The sequence below is a fragment of the Astyanax mexicanus genome, chromosome 19 (genome assembly GCF_023375975.1).
Source record: "Astyanax mexicanus isolate ESR-SI-001 chromosome 19, AstMex3_surface, whole genome shotgun sequence".
Classification (NCBI taxonomy): Eukaryota; Metazoa; Chordata; class Actinopteri; order Characiformes; family Acestrorhamphidae; genus Astyanax; species Astyanax mexicanus.
The window spans coordinates 38,329,996-38,348,300 of record NC_064426.1 but is presented as its reverse complement, the minus strand read 5'-3'; the positions used below and the strand labels follow the sequence as shown (position 1 = coordinate 38,348,300).

The window sequence follows — 18,305 nt, the reverse complement described above, 5'->3', positions numbered from 1 at the left end:
ACTGCTTGAATTTTTGCACCAGGAGGGAAAGCATAAAGTTATCCAAAAGCAGTGTGTAAGACTGGTGGAGGAGAACATGATGCCAAGATGCATGAAAAAACTGTGATTAAAAAACAGGGTTATTCCACCAAATATTGATTTCTGAACTCTTAAAACTTTATGAATATGAACTTGTTTTCTTTGCATTAATTGAGGTCTGAAAGCTCTGCATCTTTTTTTAGTTATTTCAGACATTTCTCATTTTCTGCACAAAAAAAGTTCATTTTACTCCAAATATATACCTATACATATCTATAGCTGTATTTTGTTCACGAAACTACTGCTCTAAATTAAATTATTAAATTATTGTCATTTTAAGAGTAGTTTATGCCACTGATATAATGAGAATAATGCAATTACTCTAAATAAATAGGGGAAATAACAAATTATATACAATATCAGTCATGCATATGTGGATGCACCTCTTTTCATTCAATGTGTTTTTTCTTTTTACATTGTACTTTTAATATTGAAGACTATATTAAAGCTATACAGGAACACACAGAATTATTCTGTAAACAAAAAGTGTTAAACAAGCCAGAATATGTTTTCTTTTTAGTATTTTTTAAGTGTCTTTATGAGGAAGAGTTTCTGCTTTTTCCCTCACACTATACTCCAGCCTTATGTATAAGGGAAATGTGATCAGCAAAGACAAAACCTCAGTTGTAAAAACCCAAATTTAACAGTATAAAATACAGTATCTTGCATAGTGTGGTGATCTGTTTCCAAAACAGTTCCAATGAGTAGTTACTCTTTTCCCAGAATGTACCAAATACATGTGTAAGACCTGCGTTTGAAGGTGTTTCAATCAGAGTAATGCACAGTAATACGTCTGAACATTGTCTAAGCTCTTCTATAATGGATCTGTTGTTCCATTGCATTTGAACAGTTAACCTAGTCTGGGGAGATTGTGTGCATGTTACCATGAAAAAAGCTCCCATTACCTCATGGCCCACTGCTTTTCAGGAACTCCAAAGGAGGATTTCAGTATTATCCAATCCTCATTTTATAATGGCCTGGATGTCTTATGTACATGAAGAGCTTATTATGTTTTATTATTATGGATTTGTGACAAAAAACTGGCTCATAATGGACGTTTTAATCAGATGTATGCTGACATAACCAAACGTCATGGAATCAAAGGTATGAAAAGTGTTTGCATCCATTACTCTGTAGGTAGAAGTATAGATACTACGGTTTAATGAAATATTTCTGTAGAAGTTGAAGCATCAATTCAAGCTTTTTACTCTTTAGGTAAAAGTGTAAAAGTACTGGTTAAAAACTACTTAAAGTAAAGCCATTAAGGACTAAAGCTTAGACACATTTTCTAAAAGCCATAATGACTATAATGTTATATTTAGGGTTCATAAACCTTTTTTTTTAACCAATACATTTTCATGATTATTTCATGATTTTTCCATGCCATCAAAGCAAAATTTCATGACGATTTCAAACGATTTTTAAAACAGTGCAGACATGGACAATAAAACCAACAAAAACTATAAAATCAACTAAAACTATAATTGAAATTGATTATAGTAAGTCTAAAATTAATCAGACACACAATCTTTAATAATAAAATATGTGTCAGATCCTGAGAGCTCCATAGTGTAGTGAATTAACTTAATTACTGAATTAACTCTGAGCTGAGATGTATTTGTAGCTCAAAATAGATTTTCTCCATTGATAAACAGAAATAGCAATATTTGTAGATCAAATTTCCATGACTTTTCCAAAACTTTCTGGGTATTTTTATTTTTCCAAAACTTATCCAGGCCTGGAAATTGCTATTTTCAAGTTCCATGACTTTTCCATGTTTTTTATGACTGTATGAACCCTGTATATTAAAATGTTAATGTTGATAGATCTGGTATGCACTAAGCTCCCTAGTGTTTCAGCTGCATATATGCCCATTGTAAATGAATATATTTTACATACAGAAGAATGTAAATATATTAAAGAAGCTTAGTTGGACTGGAGTTTGTCTGGAGTTCTCTAGAGTCTCTGCACGGATCATCTTCATACTAGAGTGTGTGTGGGGGGGACGTGACGTCTGCAGGTGTGATGGATCACAGTATAAACCAATAGGGAGTCGGAATGCTATATGTTTATACTTCTCTACATCCAATCACAATCAGATTCACTCTATCTGGATGGAGAGATTTATCTGGATGGGGGTTTTATTGAACGATGAGAATCCGGAATGAAAACGAGCTGAAATTAAATAGGAGTAACGAGGCTGTTTTTATTAAAATGTAAGTTCAGAAAGTTTAGATAATTGTGTGGAAATGTAAAAAGTAGAAGCAAAAAAGTCATCTGAAATGTAATTACTAGATAACCAACATTTCTTCTTATGTAGGATAAAGTATCTTAGTGTATGAGGTGTTATCTTGTGAGTGAACTCTCTCGCACAGTGCAGTGGGTTGTAATGATTGTGACCGGCAGCATCTGGCTAGAATTGTCCATGAAATCAATCACATCCACATTCAATACAATAGACCCTACACATATATCCCCACTCACAGGTTGGTGCATCGTTCTTTAGCTTCTGTTGGACATGGCAAAAGTCACAGGACATTATAACTAATGCCTGTCCCATGAATTCTGCCAGTCAGTGTGGAGCCATTGCATTTTCTCAAATTTTAAACCTGTTACAAATATAGTCTGATAGATTATGCTTTAAATATATATATATATATATATATATATATATATATATATATATATAACTTTAATAATAAAACAAAATAACACAAAAACTAACAAAGTACATACAAATTAATACATCGTACATCTTTTATATTCGTCTTTTAGCTGCTATGCTGACAAGTCTGCCTTGCAAACTGTGTAGATTTAAATTCTATTTTCTGATGTCAATCTATCAGACCTCTGGCCAAGAAATCTTATCTTTGTAAATTATTTTGAGAATCCCATCTTTTCACTGACGAGATTTGCTAGATACATTAAATCAGTAGTACGCTGTTGTCATCCCCTAATAACAATCCAAACCATTTCTATATAATTTCAATGTAGATGGCTTTAAGGTAGACAGGGCTGTGGAAGTATTATGAGCAATATAGTAATATATAATCTATTGACCCGTTTGCTGCAGACCTTTGTTGATGGCTGCCAGTGTCTGGCTGGCTCCTTGCAGCTCCATGCTGAGCTGACTGCTGCGCTCCAACACTTCTGATAGTTCAGTGAGCCTGACCTCCATCCCCTGACTGTGCTTATCATAATACTCAAACATCTGCTCCTTCACCTGCTGACACATCTCACCCACCTGCAGAGTCACACACACACAATACAGATAGAACTAGATTTCAGATTTACACATATAAATAAATATAAATACTGTTCCACTACCAATATACAGTACCAGATTCATCCAGACTTTGAAGGAATGCATAAGGAGTCATGTAGTAACTTAAAAGTGTTATAGAAACTAAAATACTCTAGGGTGCTGTTAACATTCAGGATTTCTGAGGCTGGTAACTTTGATGAACTTATCCTATACAAGAAAGGAACTCTTGCTCTTCATTTCCTGGGGCGGTCCTGATGAAAGCCAGTTTCATCATCATTTCATCATAAAGTTTTAGATGGTGTTTGTGGTGACTGCAATTGAGGATACTTTAAAAGTGACTGACCTTCATTACTTAAAGGTTTTTTATCTTTACGTATTTGAGTAGTTCTTGCTTTTCATAATCTGGTTTAGAACATTACTCAAATAGAGATATTCACTGTATACCTGTAACTCTACCTCTTCACTACTTTACAACTGATGCTCTCAGACACTTTATTAAGAGACAAGAAATTCAAGTAATTAACTCTTGATGAGTTCAGCACAGCTGTTAACTGAAAGCCTGAATTCCAGGTGACTCTACCTCATAAATCTGACTGAGAAAATCCAGCCAAGGTGTGCAAAGCAAGGGGTGCTACTTCGAAGAACCTAAGAATGACTTAAGTATTAATCTACAATGCAGAAGATTTTGAAATAATGAAAAAAAAAAAACACTAAATTTAGGTGTTTCCAAACTTTTGACTGGTATTTTATACCTCTCACTACATTGTATTCTAAGTGGACTATCTAGGGATAAGTGTAAAATTTGCAATTAGTCCACTGTTTATATCTTTGGCACCATTTTAAAATAAGGCTACTTTTATAAAGGGTTTATAAATGGTTTACAATTAGTTTATTAATGGTTACTAATTAGGTTGTAAATGCCTTAAAAATCATTAATAATCAGTTATAACACATAATTAGAAATGGCAACAATATAGATGGCTGTGGGTTCACTATTTGCCAAACAACAGGTCATGTTGCCCTTTCTATGTATGTGTTATAACTAATTATTAATTATTTTTAGGCATTTACAACCTAATTAGTAGCTAACTCAGCCTCGTACCTATGTAAACACTGGTCTTAATGTTAACCTAAGGGAGTAAGGGATTACCAAAATATTTCAACATGTATTCTTAAATTAACCGTCCAATGTTCTTTATAAAGTATTGTTTACATTCTCCTTCTCCTCCCAGTTTAATGCTCTGTTTTTCCTCTTATCCTGATTATAGTTTTGTCCTTCTGTAGGACATCTGCCAAAGCCTGACAGCAGAGTATCCAGTAACAAGAAACACAGGCCTTGCCAAAGCCGCGCCCCCGACTACAACTCCCAGACCAGTCAACTGTTTTAGAACAGTTGGATTTTCTAGGATTTGCTTTCTAAGAACAAATCATCCGCTTCCTCTACTTCCACAGACTAATTACAAAGGTGATTAAAACCAGCAGGTTCATGGCCAACTAAACGTCTTAACAGAGCATTCACAGAGTATAAGCTCTCAAGAAGAGGCAAACACAGAGTTATTTGCATTTATGTGTTTTTTATATTTCTCCTCAGACTACTTTTACTACAAGCTCCTTTCAAACACCAGACGTTTCCTAATTACCTTAGATTATGTGAAATTAATTTGCATTAATGCATATTTTAACCTTGTTTTTTATAGACTAGGAAATGTAAGTGGAATCTGCAGTCACGGGGAAATTAAATGAAGGACTTTAAAGGCTTTTGTTAACTAACACTTGGAAATGGAAAATAACTAACAAAACTTTACAGTGAGCTTTTCTGATAATCCATATTAAATATTTCAAACAAACAAAAATGAACAGTTTTGCTGTTCAAAAATGGTACTATTTGTGCACTGACAATAAAGTCAATAAAAATTTGTGTTATCTAACAGGTTTTTAATTGTTAAATTTACTTACCCATGCCTACAGTACCACCTTCAATAGCTAAAAGCAAGTAATTAACAAAACTAAACAAAAAAACAGCAAGATGCAAAGCCCAGAAATTAAACCAAAACTCTATTTACTGTCTTTTTTACTTGTAAGATCTATAGGAAATGAAAGTAACAAAGACAGTTAATACATACACTTTAAGAGAAATAAAGTCATTTTTCCTTTACCTTTTACGATTTGTGAAAGCTCTACAGTCTGCGAATAGCTTACCTTCTGCATTAGCTTTTCCTCAAAGCTGTTTAAGATCTTCTGATCCATGGCTCTGCTCTGGTTGATCCTCTCAATAAGATCTTGCGCTTTCTTCCCAATCTCATCTATTCTTGAAGCAACAGGGCTGGAAACAATGCTATCATCCACGGGAACAGTTACAGGTGAACTTCTACTTGATATGTTGATGCCTGAATCCTCACTTTAACAAACAGAAGAGAAGAGAGGAAGAAGAAAAAGAAGAGCATGACAAGAATATATAAATTATTAATAACTTTCATCCTTTCCTTTATACATGGTGGTCGACAATAACAAAGTACCAATGCATTTTTCTTATTTTAAATCAATTGTTTTGGATACACTGCATTTTAAAGTAAAATATCTAAAATCAAAAACCCAAAAAGTAGTCATATTTGGCCTATGCGCGCAATTTTAGGGATGCATATTCCTACAAATTTTGCAATTAAAGGGATGCATATGCCTAAATTATGGAATTTATTAAATATATAGATGCAGTATAGTAAAGAAAACTGTGTTTTTATTTAATTTATCTTGTTACTAAGTTGCAAATAAAAAATAATCATAATTAATGACCACTAGTGGTGTGCCATAGCGTATCATACACTATAACATCTGCAAAATATATTTTAAAAGATAAATAAAACAGTATCTGCAATATTCTTGAAAGCAGTCTGTTTGGCTATTTATTGTATTTACTTTTAATTGTTTGTTTGCAGTTTATCTGCAGCACTACATATGCTTTACTTTAGTTTTGTTGAAGATTTTTATTGTAACATTATTTTTATGTTTTTTGTTACACTGTTAATTTATATAAAATCAGGGTCTTGGTAAGTTACTGTTTATGAAATAGACAAATGTTGATTTTTATGTTTCAACATATCGTGATTTTCTTTTAGCGCTATATCACTTACTCCTAACAGCCACTTGGTTCTATCTAATGATTATTTTACCTATGATCACTGTATAGACATCAGTGTTTACTAGTTAACTAGTTAATAACGTTATGTAAAAGGTTGCTTTAGCCAATATGACAGTAAGTCCTAAGTCTTTTCACCAAAAATGTATCTAATGCTAGCTATAAAAAAGATAACAGAACATTAGAGCCAAACTAAATCATGGTACCTTTACTTTTTTACTTTTTTACTTTAATTTTAAGTGGAGGTCCAAAGAGAGGCTTTTTCTTTTACTGGAGTAATATTTTACCCCGGCAAATCTCAATTAACTCAAATGCATGGTTTAGGTACATTTTAACATTTTTTTCAACAACTTGGCCTACCTTTGCTGCTCATGACTATCATCCAGGGTTACAAATGACAGTGTTTCACCTGTCGAGTCATAGTCTATGTTCTGCCCCTCTTCTGCCGCCTAAAACAAGAAACAAGGACAAAAATATTTTTGATTTATTTCATTTTTTGTAGTTTTAAAAATCCAAAAGTGCTTAAGACAATGTAAATACCTTCACTGGGACACGCTGAGGACCTGCTTTAGGTGTGGACTGAAATGTAGCGGAGCCAGGGTGTCCAAAGAAGTGCTGAGCCATGACCTGTAGTTTACCATTAAGACCAGTGTTTACATAGGTACGAGGCTGAAGTCAGCTAGTTACATAGTAACAAAGAAAAACTTATTTACTATTTTACTTAAGTACAAAAAATGCTGTATCCTTTTTTTATGTGCATTGTTGCTCTTTATAACTTTAAAACAGTTACGAATCATTCCAAACCAGACATGTATAAAGTACTAGAAACCCATACTTGAGTAAAAGTACAAGTTCTGTACCAAAAACATGACTTAAGTAGAAGTTGAAGTGCTCTTTAAGCTCCACACTTAAGTGGAAGTGCTAAAGTATTCCATTTTTTTGCACTTAATTATAACAAGTATTTAAATGTAGTCCTGAAGTACTGAAAGTAAAAGTACAGTACTGTGTTATGTAGTTATTGCAGAAAGCAGTGGAAAGTGCTCAGAGCTAAAGGCAGAGCGGGAGCAGTGAGGTCTTCTTATAAGAGTACTAAAATGCTGTACCTGTGTCTAGTATTATTTTCATTTCAATACTGTACTTAACTACTAAAATACTGCATCTGTATCTACTGGAGATTATTTTTACTTCACTAATGTACTTAAGTACTGAAATAAGGTACATCATTTTTTCTCCTAGTCCACTTTTACTTTAACTCATATTTTTCATGAGTTTAATAGTTTTAATCCAATCCATTTTTATGTGATGCGTTGTTACTCGTTACAATAATAAAAATGTTAAGAATCATTACAAACCATCCTCAGCTGATCTTATAAAAATACCTCACTGTTCCTACTCTGCCTTTCACTCTGAGAACTTCTCACTGCTTTCTGTAATAACTAAATAACACAGTACTGTACTTTAACTTTTACAAAGCAGTTTGCTTAGATTACTAGCTCATTAACTAGCTAACATATCTAGCTAATTAGCCTAACTTAATCTAGCTAACCAACGTTCAGCATAACAATAAGCTAACCTAGCTGAACACCACTTAGCAAGGCAGTATGTTAACCTAACTAACCAACACTTAGCAAAGCAGTTAGCAAACCCAACTAACCAACACTTAAGAAAGCAATTAGCTTAGCCAACTAGCTATCTAACTAGTAAACCTATCTAGCTAATTAAGTCAACCTAACTAACCAACACGTAACAAAGCAGTTAGCTTAGCTAACTAGCTATCTAACTAGCTAACATATCTAGCTAATTAACTCAACTTAACTTAGCTAACCAACGCTTAGTAAATCAGTTAGCTTAGCCAAGCAGCTAACTAACTAGCTAGCCTGTCTAGCTAACTAACCAATCTTACATAACCTAGCTAACAAACACTTAGCAAAGCAGTTAACGTTAGGTAACCTCGCTAACCAACGATCAGCAAAGTAGTTAGCTAACCTAGCTTACCAACGCTCAGCAAAGCAGTTATCGTAGCTAACTAGCTATCTAACTAGCTAACATAATGTAGTTAATTAACTCAACTTAACATTGCTAACCAATGCTTAGTAAATCAGTTAGCTTAGCCAAGTAGCTAACTAACCAGCTACATTTAGCAAAGCAGTTAACGTTACGTAACCTTGCTAACCAATAATCAGCAAAGTAACGTAACGTTAGTTAGCTAACCTAGCTAACCAACGCTTAGCAAAGCAGTTAGCTTAGCTAACTAGATAATCTATCTAGCTAATTAACCTAACATAACCTAGCTAACTTAAACAACGCTTAGCAAAGCAGTTAGCTTAGCTAACTAGCTAATCTATCTAGCTAATTAACCTAACATAACCTAGCTAACCAACGCTTAGCAAAACCGTTAGCTTAGCTAGCCTAGTTGGCTCATTAACCTAGTTAACTGACCTAGCTAACTAATTAGCTCTACAAACCGTAATTACAGTAATTTTACCCAAAATAACGGCTGTCAGACATTCATATATCACAATAATCAGATTTTTTGTAAATTTAAACTCGACATTAATCCAGTTTAATAGTAAATTAACGCGCTACAAACCTTCCGTGCTGGAGTTAGCCTAGCATTTCCAACCGTCTCCACAACCGCACGCGACGCAGCTCAGTAACGGCCAGGGTTGCCAGGTCAGGTCCAACAAAAATATCCAGCCCAAAGTCTGACTAAAACCCGCCCTTCAGAAGCTTAAACTAGCCCAAAATAAGTCTGTCTCACGATTGAAGCTAATGGCAAAACAACTATGAGTGTACGACTTAGTACTTTGTTTGTAAGGTATTTATTTCCAGTATTGCTATTTATTAAATCACCTCAAATCACCATCTCAGTATCATTAATAATATTTTAACATGAGTGTTTTATTTGTTATTTTATAACAGTTTTATATCCCAGTCAAAAACATTTAATAGTAGCAAAAAAATAATAATTAGCAAAAAAAAAAAAAAAAAAAAAAAAACTGAATTTTACTTTCTTGTTTTCTGTTCTTGGCCTTCCTGAACCCTTTAAATTATATATATATATAATATTATATATATTATTGTGATCTCTCTCTCGCTATCTCTCTCTATCGATTTTTAAATAAGCCCAATTTACACAAGACAAAACTACAATTATTAAATAAAGGTTGTTTTTCCATTATCAGCCTTAAAAGATGTTATAATTATAAAACAGGGGTGTTAGATATACATTAATATATATATATTCTGTTCTTCAGAGATTTTGGGCTACTGAATTTATAGAAGTGTAATTATTTAAGTTATGGTAAATACTGCATACTATATAATATGATACTATAATGCAAATATATAGAATTCTGTAAAAAAAATACAGCACAGCTTTTAAAAGAATTATTTATGTAGTATATTCTATAATTCTATTCTATTCTATAAAACCTTTCCCTCCTCTTTTCGAACATCACTCATGTCCAGAGGATGTAGTAAAGTTATTAAGTCCATTCACTAAACTGCATTGTGAAATCAAACCTAACTGGACCAAAAGTTTATTATACAATATAACAAAGACCTGAACTTCAGTTCTCCCTAGACAGACTCTGGCAATAAGGCATCAAGTCAGCATTTCTAGCAATTCAGTCACAGCCTTGGAAATTTCAGCATCCCAGTTCAAACAGATGCAGAATGCAGTATAACTATCAGGCACACTGTCAGGTTTACTCTAAAGGGAACATGGGGTCACTGAGCAGCAACACTACAATGCATATGGTATTACACAATCACAGGCAGTAAGATGCTTACCTGGGTATTTGAAACACTCAAAAAGCACATCCATTTCAGAACAGGGACAAACCCAGAGGGAGAGCTGACCCCGTATTAAATGCACTGCTGCCCCTGATGGGCTTTTGTGGAGAACCACACCCAGTAATCCCTAAATGGATAAAGCCTTGTGCTTGGCTGGAGCCATATTAATGGACAGAGGTAATAACAATGAAACTGTGATTGTGCAAGAGACACACAGATTATCCTCTCTGCTGCTCGGACAGTTTAGGCAGCAAACTGTAGAGCCACTAAAGAAAAGTCAGCAGAGGACTGACTTTCTAAATTTATTACAGATTAAATATACTGATTTTATTCAGATTGACTGAGCCAATCAAACAGCAATTTAGCCACACCCACTGCATTAAAAAATACAGATGTAAAGAAGTAAAGCATGAAAGTATTCTAGCAATTAATTGTGAAATAAAAAAAAAAGTTATATAGAATAAAAGTAACTATGACAAATAATTCCACTGCAATGAACATAAAAAGTAGAGTATACAGTAATATATTATTTGTTTGTTTGTTTGTTTGTTTTTGTTTATTTGTTTGTTTGCTGAATCTTGTTTGTGAGTGCATTACAGGCAGAAAAGTGCGAGAAATTTAAGTAATTAACTCTTAACTAGGGTAATATCAGCATACCACCAAGAAGGACCAACCACATCCAACAGGATTAACTGTGGACGCTGTAAGAGGAAGCTGTCTGAAAGGGATGTTCGGGTGCTAACCTGGATTGTTTCTAAAAAAAACATGCTGCCCAAACTACCCAGAACTGTCTGCCTGGTCTAAATCCAGGTGTTTTAGTTTCATTGTCCAACCCATGTAGTTTACTTAAACCTAATAAAAATGCCTATAGTTACTCTATCCACTTGTGTAAATTATAGTGAAATCAGTGGATGCTCGTCACAAGCATGAACAATTTGGTGATTAGATTTTCAGTAAAATGAACTGCATTCAATGTCAGGCCAGGGGCCACATTTCAGCCCAAAATCCAAAATAGAAATCAGCTGAAAGAGAGGAGGACAGGATGCTGTTGGGACGGGTAATGTTCAAATAGACAAAACCTGAGACTCCCCTCACTGCTGACTCTCACAGTATCCAGCAAAATGGCTGTTTCATCAACGTCCACAATGTTCATCCCCTGTGTATGAAGCCAGCATTATATAATAGCACACAATCTTCAGATGAAAGCATTGCATTTATGATCTCAGAGTTTCATAATTCATCATAATTCAGTCAAAACTTGGACACACTTCTTGTTATTCAGTGTGTTTTTCTTTCTTTGGTACCACTTTAAAATAAGACTACCTTTATAAAGGGTTTATGAGTGGTCTATAAAGACGTTTATTAATGTTATTATTTAGGTTGCAAATACCTTAAAACCCATTAATAAGCAGTTAATAAGCATAAAACATAGTTAGAAATGACAACAAGGAGCTGAACATTAGCAAAATAGTGATTACACACTCCACAGTAGTGATTTATACTGTCAAACCTTAAATCTTTCTATATACTGATGTTACTTTTTTGCTTTCCATCAATCAGCATTAAACCTGTAATGTAAATGAAACCTGTATAAAGTAAATGACTAAAAATGTTGAAATAAATGAATAAAGGAATAAAGGAAACAACGGTTCACCGTCACCTTTTCAATTGATGCATTTTAAATGCGTATCATTGTTTTTTAAGGCATTTACAACCTAATCAATTATAATTAGTAGTCTAATTTATAAACCATTTATAAACCCTTTATATGGGCAGTCTTATTTTAAAGTGGTACCATTTCTTTTTATGATTTTCTTTTTACATTGTACATTTAATATTGAAGACTATATTTCAGCTATACAGAAACACATGCTGAATTGTTTAGTAAATAAAACATGTTAAATAAATCAGAATATGTTTCATAGCTGGTTTAGTTTCTTCTATAAAAGTATAACATTTATCTTTGAGGACAGATCTGCAGACTCTTGGTGAGATTTTAATCTCAGTGTCTTCATGAGGGAGAGTCACCTGGAATAGTTTTCTCAGCATCTTGAAGGAAGGAGTTCCTGGAGGTGCTGAACAATAGTTGTTGCTTTTCCTTCACGCTGTGAAGCTCCAGCTCATCCCAATTAAATCACCTCAAATCACCACCTCAGTTCATCAGCTTTAGATCAGGGATTAATGTGGAGGAATAACACCTTTTTACTGTTTACTACATAATTCCATATGTGTCCCTTAATTGTTTTCATATCTTTAATATTAATCTACAATGTAGAAAATAAATTAAATTAAAAGAGAAATAAAGCATTGAATGCAAAGGTTTGACTGGTACTGTATATACAATAAATACTGTGGTGTATTAAAATGGTAAAGCACTGTATTCCATACGAGTAGAATACTGGGTCATTGGGTTTGTTGGACTGAGGGTCCTGGGGTTCGTTGGAATGTGGGCCAAGGGCTGAAAAAACCCTCCTCATCTGTTTCTACTTTAAATTTCTGGACTCACGCCTGAAACATATATGTCCTTTTATGGTAAAGATATGTGATACGCGTTGGTCTAATGTTTAAAAAGCCCTTGAACACAAAGAAAGTTAGAGAGATTCGGGACACCCAGAATCAGGAAACTCCACTCTCTCCACTGTAACTTCTGAAAATCTATTATAATAAACTTAACCTGATTGATAAAAATAGAAGACAGTGTGTTAAGTCTCATTTCTTCAAGAACCATCCATCAAGAGGATACACCACAATACGCATCTGAACTGAGAGCTAGGCTATTCGTCTAGAACTAAAGGGTTAAACTCTACCAAGATGGCAAAAACTCACTCAGCTTGAGTCCAACGGATAAAAGGCCTGTAGTGTGTATCTGATCTGCCCAGGACTGATCAGTCTGATAGGAAAGTGATATCGCGTTCCAGTTCCAATTGAAGGTCAGAAACGAGAAACGCAGCAGTGTCAGAGTCGATGGGAAATACACAACCTCATCTGGGCCTAAGAGGTTAATCTCTACCAAGATGGTCTGAGTCAATCTTCGATAAAAAAGGCCTATAGTGTGTATCTGATCTGCCCAAGACTGATCAGACTGATAGGAAAGTTCCAGTTCCAGTTGAAGGAGAGAAATGAGAAGCTAACCTTATCAAGACCTAAGAGGTTAATCTCTACCAAGATGGCCTGAGTCCAACTTTAACTCTTTAACAGGCCAGGAGTTTGGTCAATTTGTCAAGTTTTGCCTGACATTACATACTGTAGAAAAAAACGAAATCTTAGCAAGTGAAATGATCTAATTTCAAGGCAATAAATTACTTTTTTCTCTGATAAGAAGATAATTGTTGCCTTACTAAGCATTGTGTAAGTGAAATATTTTTTAAAACTTATTTTACTTATTTTACTTTTTTATATTATATTATTATATACTTTTTAAAAAAATCTTATTTAGTCTTTTTAACCTTTTTAAGTAATTTGAACTTAACTTATTGAAGTTATTCTGGTTCATGTGTACAAATTTAAGCCACAAAATAATGGATTTTTGCTTGATTTAAGTCTTACTTCCCTTATTTTGAGAAATCTTATTAAGAAAAATTGCTCACCCCATTGGCAGACTGATTTGCTTAATTTAAGTAAGTAAGTAAGCATTTACGTCTTAATTTACCTATATTTTTTCTAGCTTTTGCCAATGGATTTTTTGCATTGCACCACTAAATCTATTAAAGCAAAATGTTTGATAATTGTATTTGTCATAGAAACTATAAAGTCAACTATAAAGTCAACTATAAAGTGCTAATGTCAAAATATACTGAATAAAATCATAAAACTGTCTCTTTCCTGAACTTCATTTTAAAATCATTTTTTTCCTGAATACAAATCGAACAGTTCATGTCCTTCAAACCTTTAGTTTTGTTATATTTGTCTAGTTTTTACATATATTTGCAAACCTGCAAAATGCGGGTTGATTCCTGATTGATTACTGATCTGGAATTATTAAGCGGAGTAGAGAGAAAACAGGCAACTTCTCCAAGTGTCCTATTGGAGATTTTAAAGGATTTAAATAAGTTATTTTACTGCAGAGAATAAGGGTTTTGTATTACCTGTAGCCCGTATATAGGACAAGGCATTTTAAGGGGTTAATATACAAGACAAGTTGTGTGTATCTGATCTGCCCAAGACTGATCAGGGTGATAGGAATGGTCCAGTTCTAGGCAGAGGTCAGAACTTACTGTATCTCTGCAGTCTCAATATCTAAGATTTATATCAATACAATACCATCCACATAGAGTGAGACACTGTACAAACACATTAATCAGCTTATTATTATAGGCTTGCCACAGAAATATCAAAGCCTTACACTGCCATGACAAATATTGCACTTTAAAGGACCATCCAGACTGTTATCAGCAAATGTTCCAAAAGATTCCAAAAGCCGGGGTCTGTCATAAGCCCTATCTGGATGGGATTAGTTTCTCAAGTGGTCGCCTGTGAAAAATATTTCACACTTCTACTCATTGATAAACCTCTTGCATCCGGACTGCAGTTGAAAAAACAGGAGGACCAGTGAGGTTTTTTTTGCTTTTTCGGTAACGTGTCATCACGTTCAGTAGCTCCTCCATTTCCACTCGCTGTTGTGTTTACGTGGATCTCCGTGAAAACGTGCACCCAAAGTGTAATTACGGTGTGTAGTAGTGGATAAATTGCTGTTTTATTAAACATGAGGTGCTGAAACACAGAGAAGTGCGTCCGGACGGTAATAAATGTACGAAACAGCGAAAAATTCAGCCTGTAATTTTCTCAGAGGACGTCTGAGAAAAACACATACATGGTCGTTCCAGACAGGAATAAAATTACAGAGGATAAGAAAGAAAATACCCCAGGACTCCCTATAAAAACTAATTCTATCCGGATAGGGTTATAGTAAGGGGGTGTGTAGTATTAATGCAGAAAAGTACATTAATACATGCCGCACACATTCCAAAGGCATGGCTTTGAAAGAACAATTTGAATGTAGATTAAATTTCAATATAAGAGTCCCGTTGTGTGTATGTGATTTGGCCAGGACTGATCAGACTGATAGGAATGTTCCAGTTCCAGTAGGAGGTCAGAACGCACCAGTGTCAAATTGGAAAGCAAATGTGTTTCACAAAACCACAGCCGTCTCATACAGTACGCCCGCAGTCTCAGTGTCTCAGACTGAGCAATACAATACTGTCTGCACTGAGCGAGACACTGTAGAGACATATTCATCTGCTTACTGTTTACAGGCTTTCTACAAGAACTTCTAATGCCTCAAGAAAAAAAACTTAAAACCAATACAAAACTTCAGGGTGTGGTCTGAGACTTAAAAAAATTACAAAACTGAACACAGAAACCACTTCAGGAGGTGATTTGAGTAGCATTAAAACAGATATTAATTAATTCAATCAAACAATTCCAGGAGATGGTCTGAGATAAATTTCTAACTCACTTAAACCAGATGCACTTAAAACAGGTATTAATCCAGTCACTCAATTCATTTCAGGAGATGATCTGAGACACACTTAAAATTATTCAAATTTGATCTTTTAAACCACTTCAGGAGGTGGTCTGAGACGCATTTAAAACAGATACAAATCCAATCATTTAAAATCACTTGAGGAGATGATCAGAGACATGTTTAAAACATCTGTTCACTTAAACCACTGCAGGAGGTGGTCTGAGACACACTTAAAACAGATACAAATTTGATTTCTTAAATTACTTCAGAAGGTGGTCTGAGATGAATTTTAAACATTACAAATTCAATCTGTTAAACCACTTCCAGTCTTGGTCTGAGACGCATTTAAAACAGATACAAATCTGATCACTTAAACCACTTCAAATTCGATCTTTAAAACCACTTCAAGGGGTGGTCTGAGACGCATTTAAAAGAGATACAAAAATCAATTCTTAAAAAATCTTAATACGTTTCATGTTCTTTGACCAGTATATATATAAACTGGGTCCAACTGTTTTCTAAAACCCTCAAAATTTCCCAGACATCAGACATTTGTCAGACATCACACACATTCTGTCTTTTTAAATTGGGTTTTTTATGCTTTGAGATAAGGCGGACACCTGCAGAACATACCAGACCCTACAGCTGATCCAGTTAAGATAAAGACAGATAATCTCCAGGGGGGTTTCTGATCAGGTCTGCTCCAGCTCTGACCAGGGAAAAAAATCCATCAGGGAAATAGAATGGTTTACAGTAGACACTTTTACACACTACAGCTAAATCAAAGTGCTAAAGCAGCTGCTTCGCCTCACTGGATATTATGGGATATTATGAAACCAGCAAATCCTGTACATCCCCAAACTATTACTTATATAAGAGGTGCACTGTAGCTTAGCTTAGCAAATCATTTTATTTGACAGAAGGGTAAATATGATAAAAAAAATATCCTCTCACGAATGTTCTTAAATGTTCTTAAATGTAACTCTTGTCAGAATGATTTTAGCTGTTGTTTTCGTGATTAAACTGTACAAAAGCAGCACGCTGAGGTGTTACGCTCGAAACTTTAGTTTAAGAAACGCTTCGTAATCTGTAATCTGCCTGAAAAGCGATCCTCAAGATTCGTTATGTTGGACTAAGTGCTTCCATGAATACTTTATTGCAGTATCAGTCTCTTAAAACTGATAGGAATTAGTTTCAGTGCAGCTCTCCGTCACTCCGCAGCACGAGAGAAAGCTGCCGAGACCTACAGGAAAAAGAAGCGTGACGTGATTCCCATGTTTATTCTCTGACATTTCCATTAGCTTCAACTTCAAGGAACGTCTCTAAACCCATTGGAACTTTAAACGGCTGAAGGGTTCAGCCGACACATAATCTGCAGTTCAGACGGATGATGCTCTGCATGAGAATTAACAGTCTTTACCCAGTACCACAACAGCATCTACTACACCAGTTAGAATTCAACATAAATTCTTTACCTGGGTGGAAAAAATCTAACTCATAAAGAACACAGAAAAACAGCCCATAGAATGCTTTTTCTGTTTATTTTTTTTTATTTCTAATTTGTATTCAATTTTCTCCCCAATTTAGACAGCCAATTAACCAACCCACTCATTAGGACACCTTCATTAGTGATGCCACAACACCAGGAGGGTGATGCATGACCTGGATTCGAAACAGTGATCTCCAGATCATAGTGGCAGCACTTAGCCCGCCGGACTTTCTATACAATTAATGACATAGCAAGTTGTATTTTGGAGTAAAGGGACGCCAAACCTATTGGAAAAATGTCTATTTTGTCGGTATGTCAAAAAGATTTTAAAATCCTATAAAACCAAACAGCATTTGTGCTCAGAGATCTGATTATATAAAATGTCCTTTCCCTTTTGCATAAACAAGAATTTGGAGTCCAATAAAACCAGCAAATTAAACTGTCATTAAATGATGATATAAATTCTTGGAGAGGTCTTTCTATTACATTCATTTATTTATTTTTTTCATCCCATTTTTCTCTCCACAAGTGATGCCCCAACACCAGGAGGGTGAAGACTAGCACATGCCTCCTCTGATACATGTGAAGTCAGACTCCGCCTCTTTTTGAACTGCTGCTGATATAGCATTGCAGAGTAGCATCACAGCGCTAACGCTCGGAGGAAAGCTCAGCGACTCGGTTCTGATACATCTAATTTTATTTTTTTCTATCTATCTATCTATCTATCTATCTATCTATCTATCTATCTATCTATCTATCTATCTATCTATCTATCTATCTATCTATCTATCTATCTATCTATCTATCTATCAGCTCACAGACGCCTTGAGCTGCAGACATCACCCTTTGGAGTGATGAGTGGAAAGAGCACCATCTACCCACCCAAAAAGACCAAGGCCAACTGTGCTCTCTCAGGGCTCCGGCAGCTGATGGCAAGCTGCATGACCAGGATTTGAAACATATATTGCTTTTTCTGTTTTGTTTTGTTTTATTTCTAATTTGTATTCCATTTTCTCCCCAATTTAGACAGCCAATTAACCAACCCACTCATTAGGACACCTTCACTAGTGATGCCACA

General features: G+C 34.8%; 1 protein-coding gene across 1 annotated transcript; it reads right to left on the bottom strand.

The window, feature by feature from the left end:
* Positions 1 to 3,078: 3,078 nt before the first annotated feature.
* On the bottom strand, positions 3,079 to 9,202 carry syce2 (synaptonemal complex central element protein 2). Its single transcript, XM_022665062.2, has 5 exons — positions 9,067 to 9,202; positions 7,017 to 7,103; positions 6,837 to 6,925; positions 5,543 to 5,741; positions 3,079 to 3,322 (listed from the first exon to the last, which is right to left on the bottom strand). The coding sequence occupies exons 2-5, from the start codon at positions 7,098 to 7,100 to the stop codon at positions 3,131 to 3,133; spliced, it is 564 nt and encodes a 187-aa protein (XP_022520783.1). The 5' UTR covers positions 7,101 to 7,103; positions 9,067 to 9,202; the 3' UTR covers positions 3,079 to 3,130.
* Between the last annotated feature and the right edge of the window lie 9,103 nt (positions 9,203 to 18,305).

What these genes read in the sequence shown, in the direction of transcription:
- syce2 (XM_022665062.2), bottom strand. Translation starts at nt 7,100, where the DNA reads ATGGCTCAGCACTTCTTTGGACACCCTGGCTCCGCTACATTTCAGTCC. An exon ending in GATAGTCATGAGCAGCAAAG is followed by an intron (nt 5,742 to 6,836) that starts GTAGGCCAAGTT and finishes TGTTTGTTAAAG; the next exon opens with TGAGGATTCAGGCATCAACA. An exon ending in AGGAAAAGCTAATGCAGAAG is followed by an intron (nt 3,323 to 5,542) that starts GTAAGCTATTCG and finishes GTGACTCTGCAG; the next exon opens with GTGGGTGAGATGTGTCAGCA.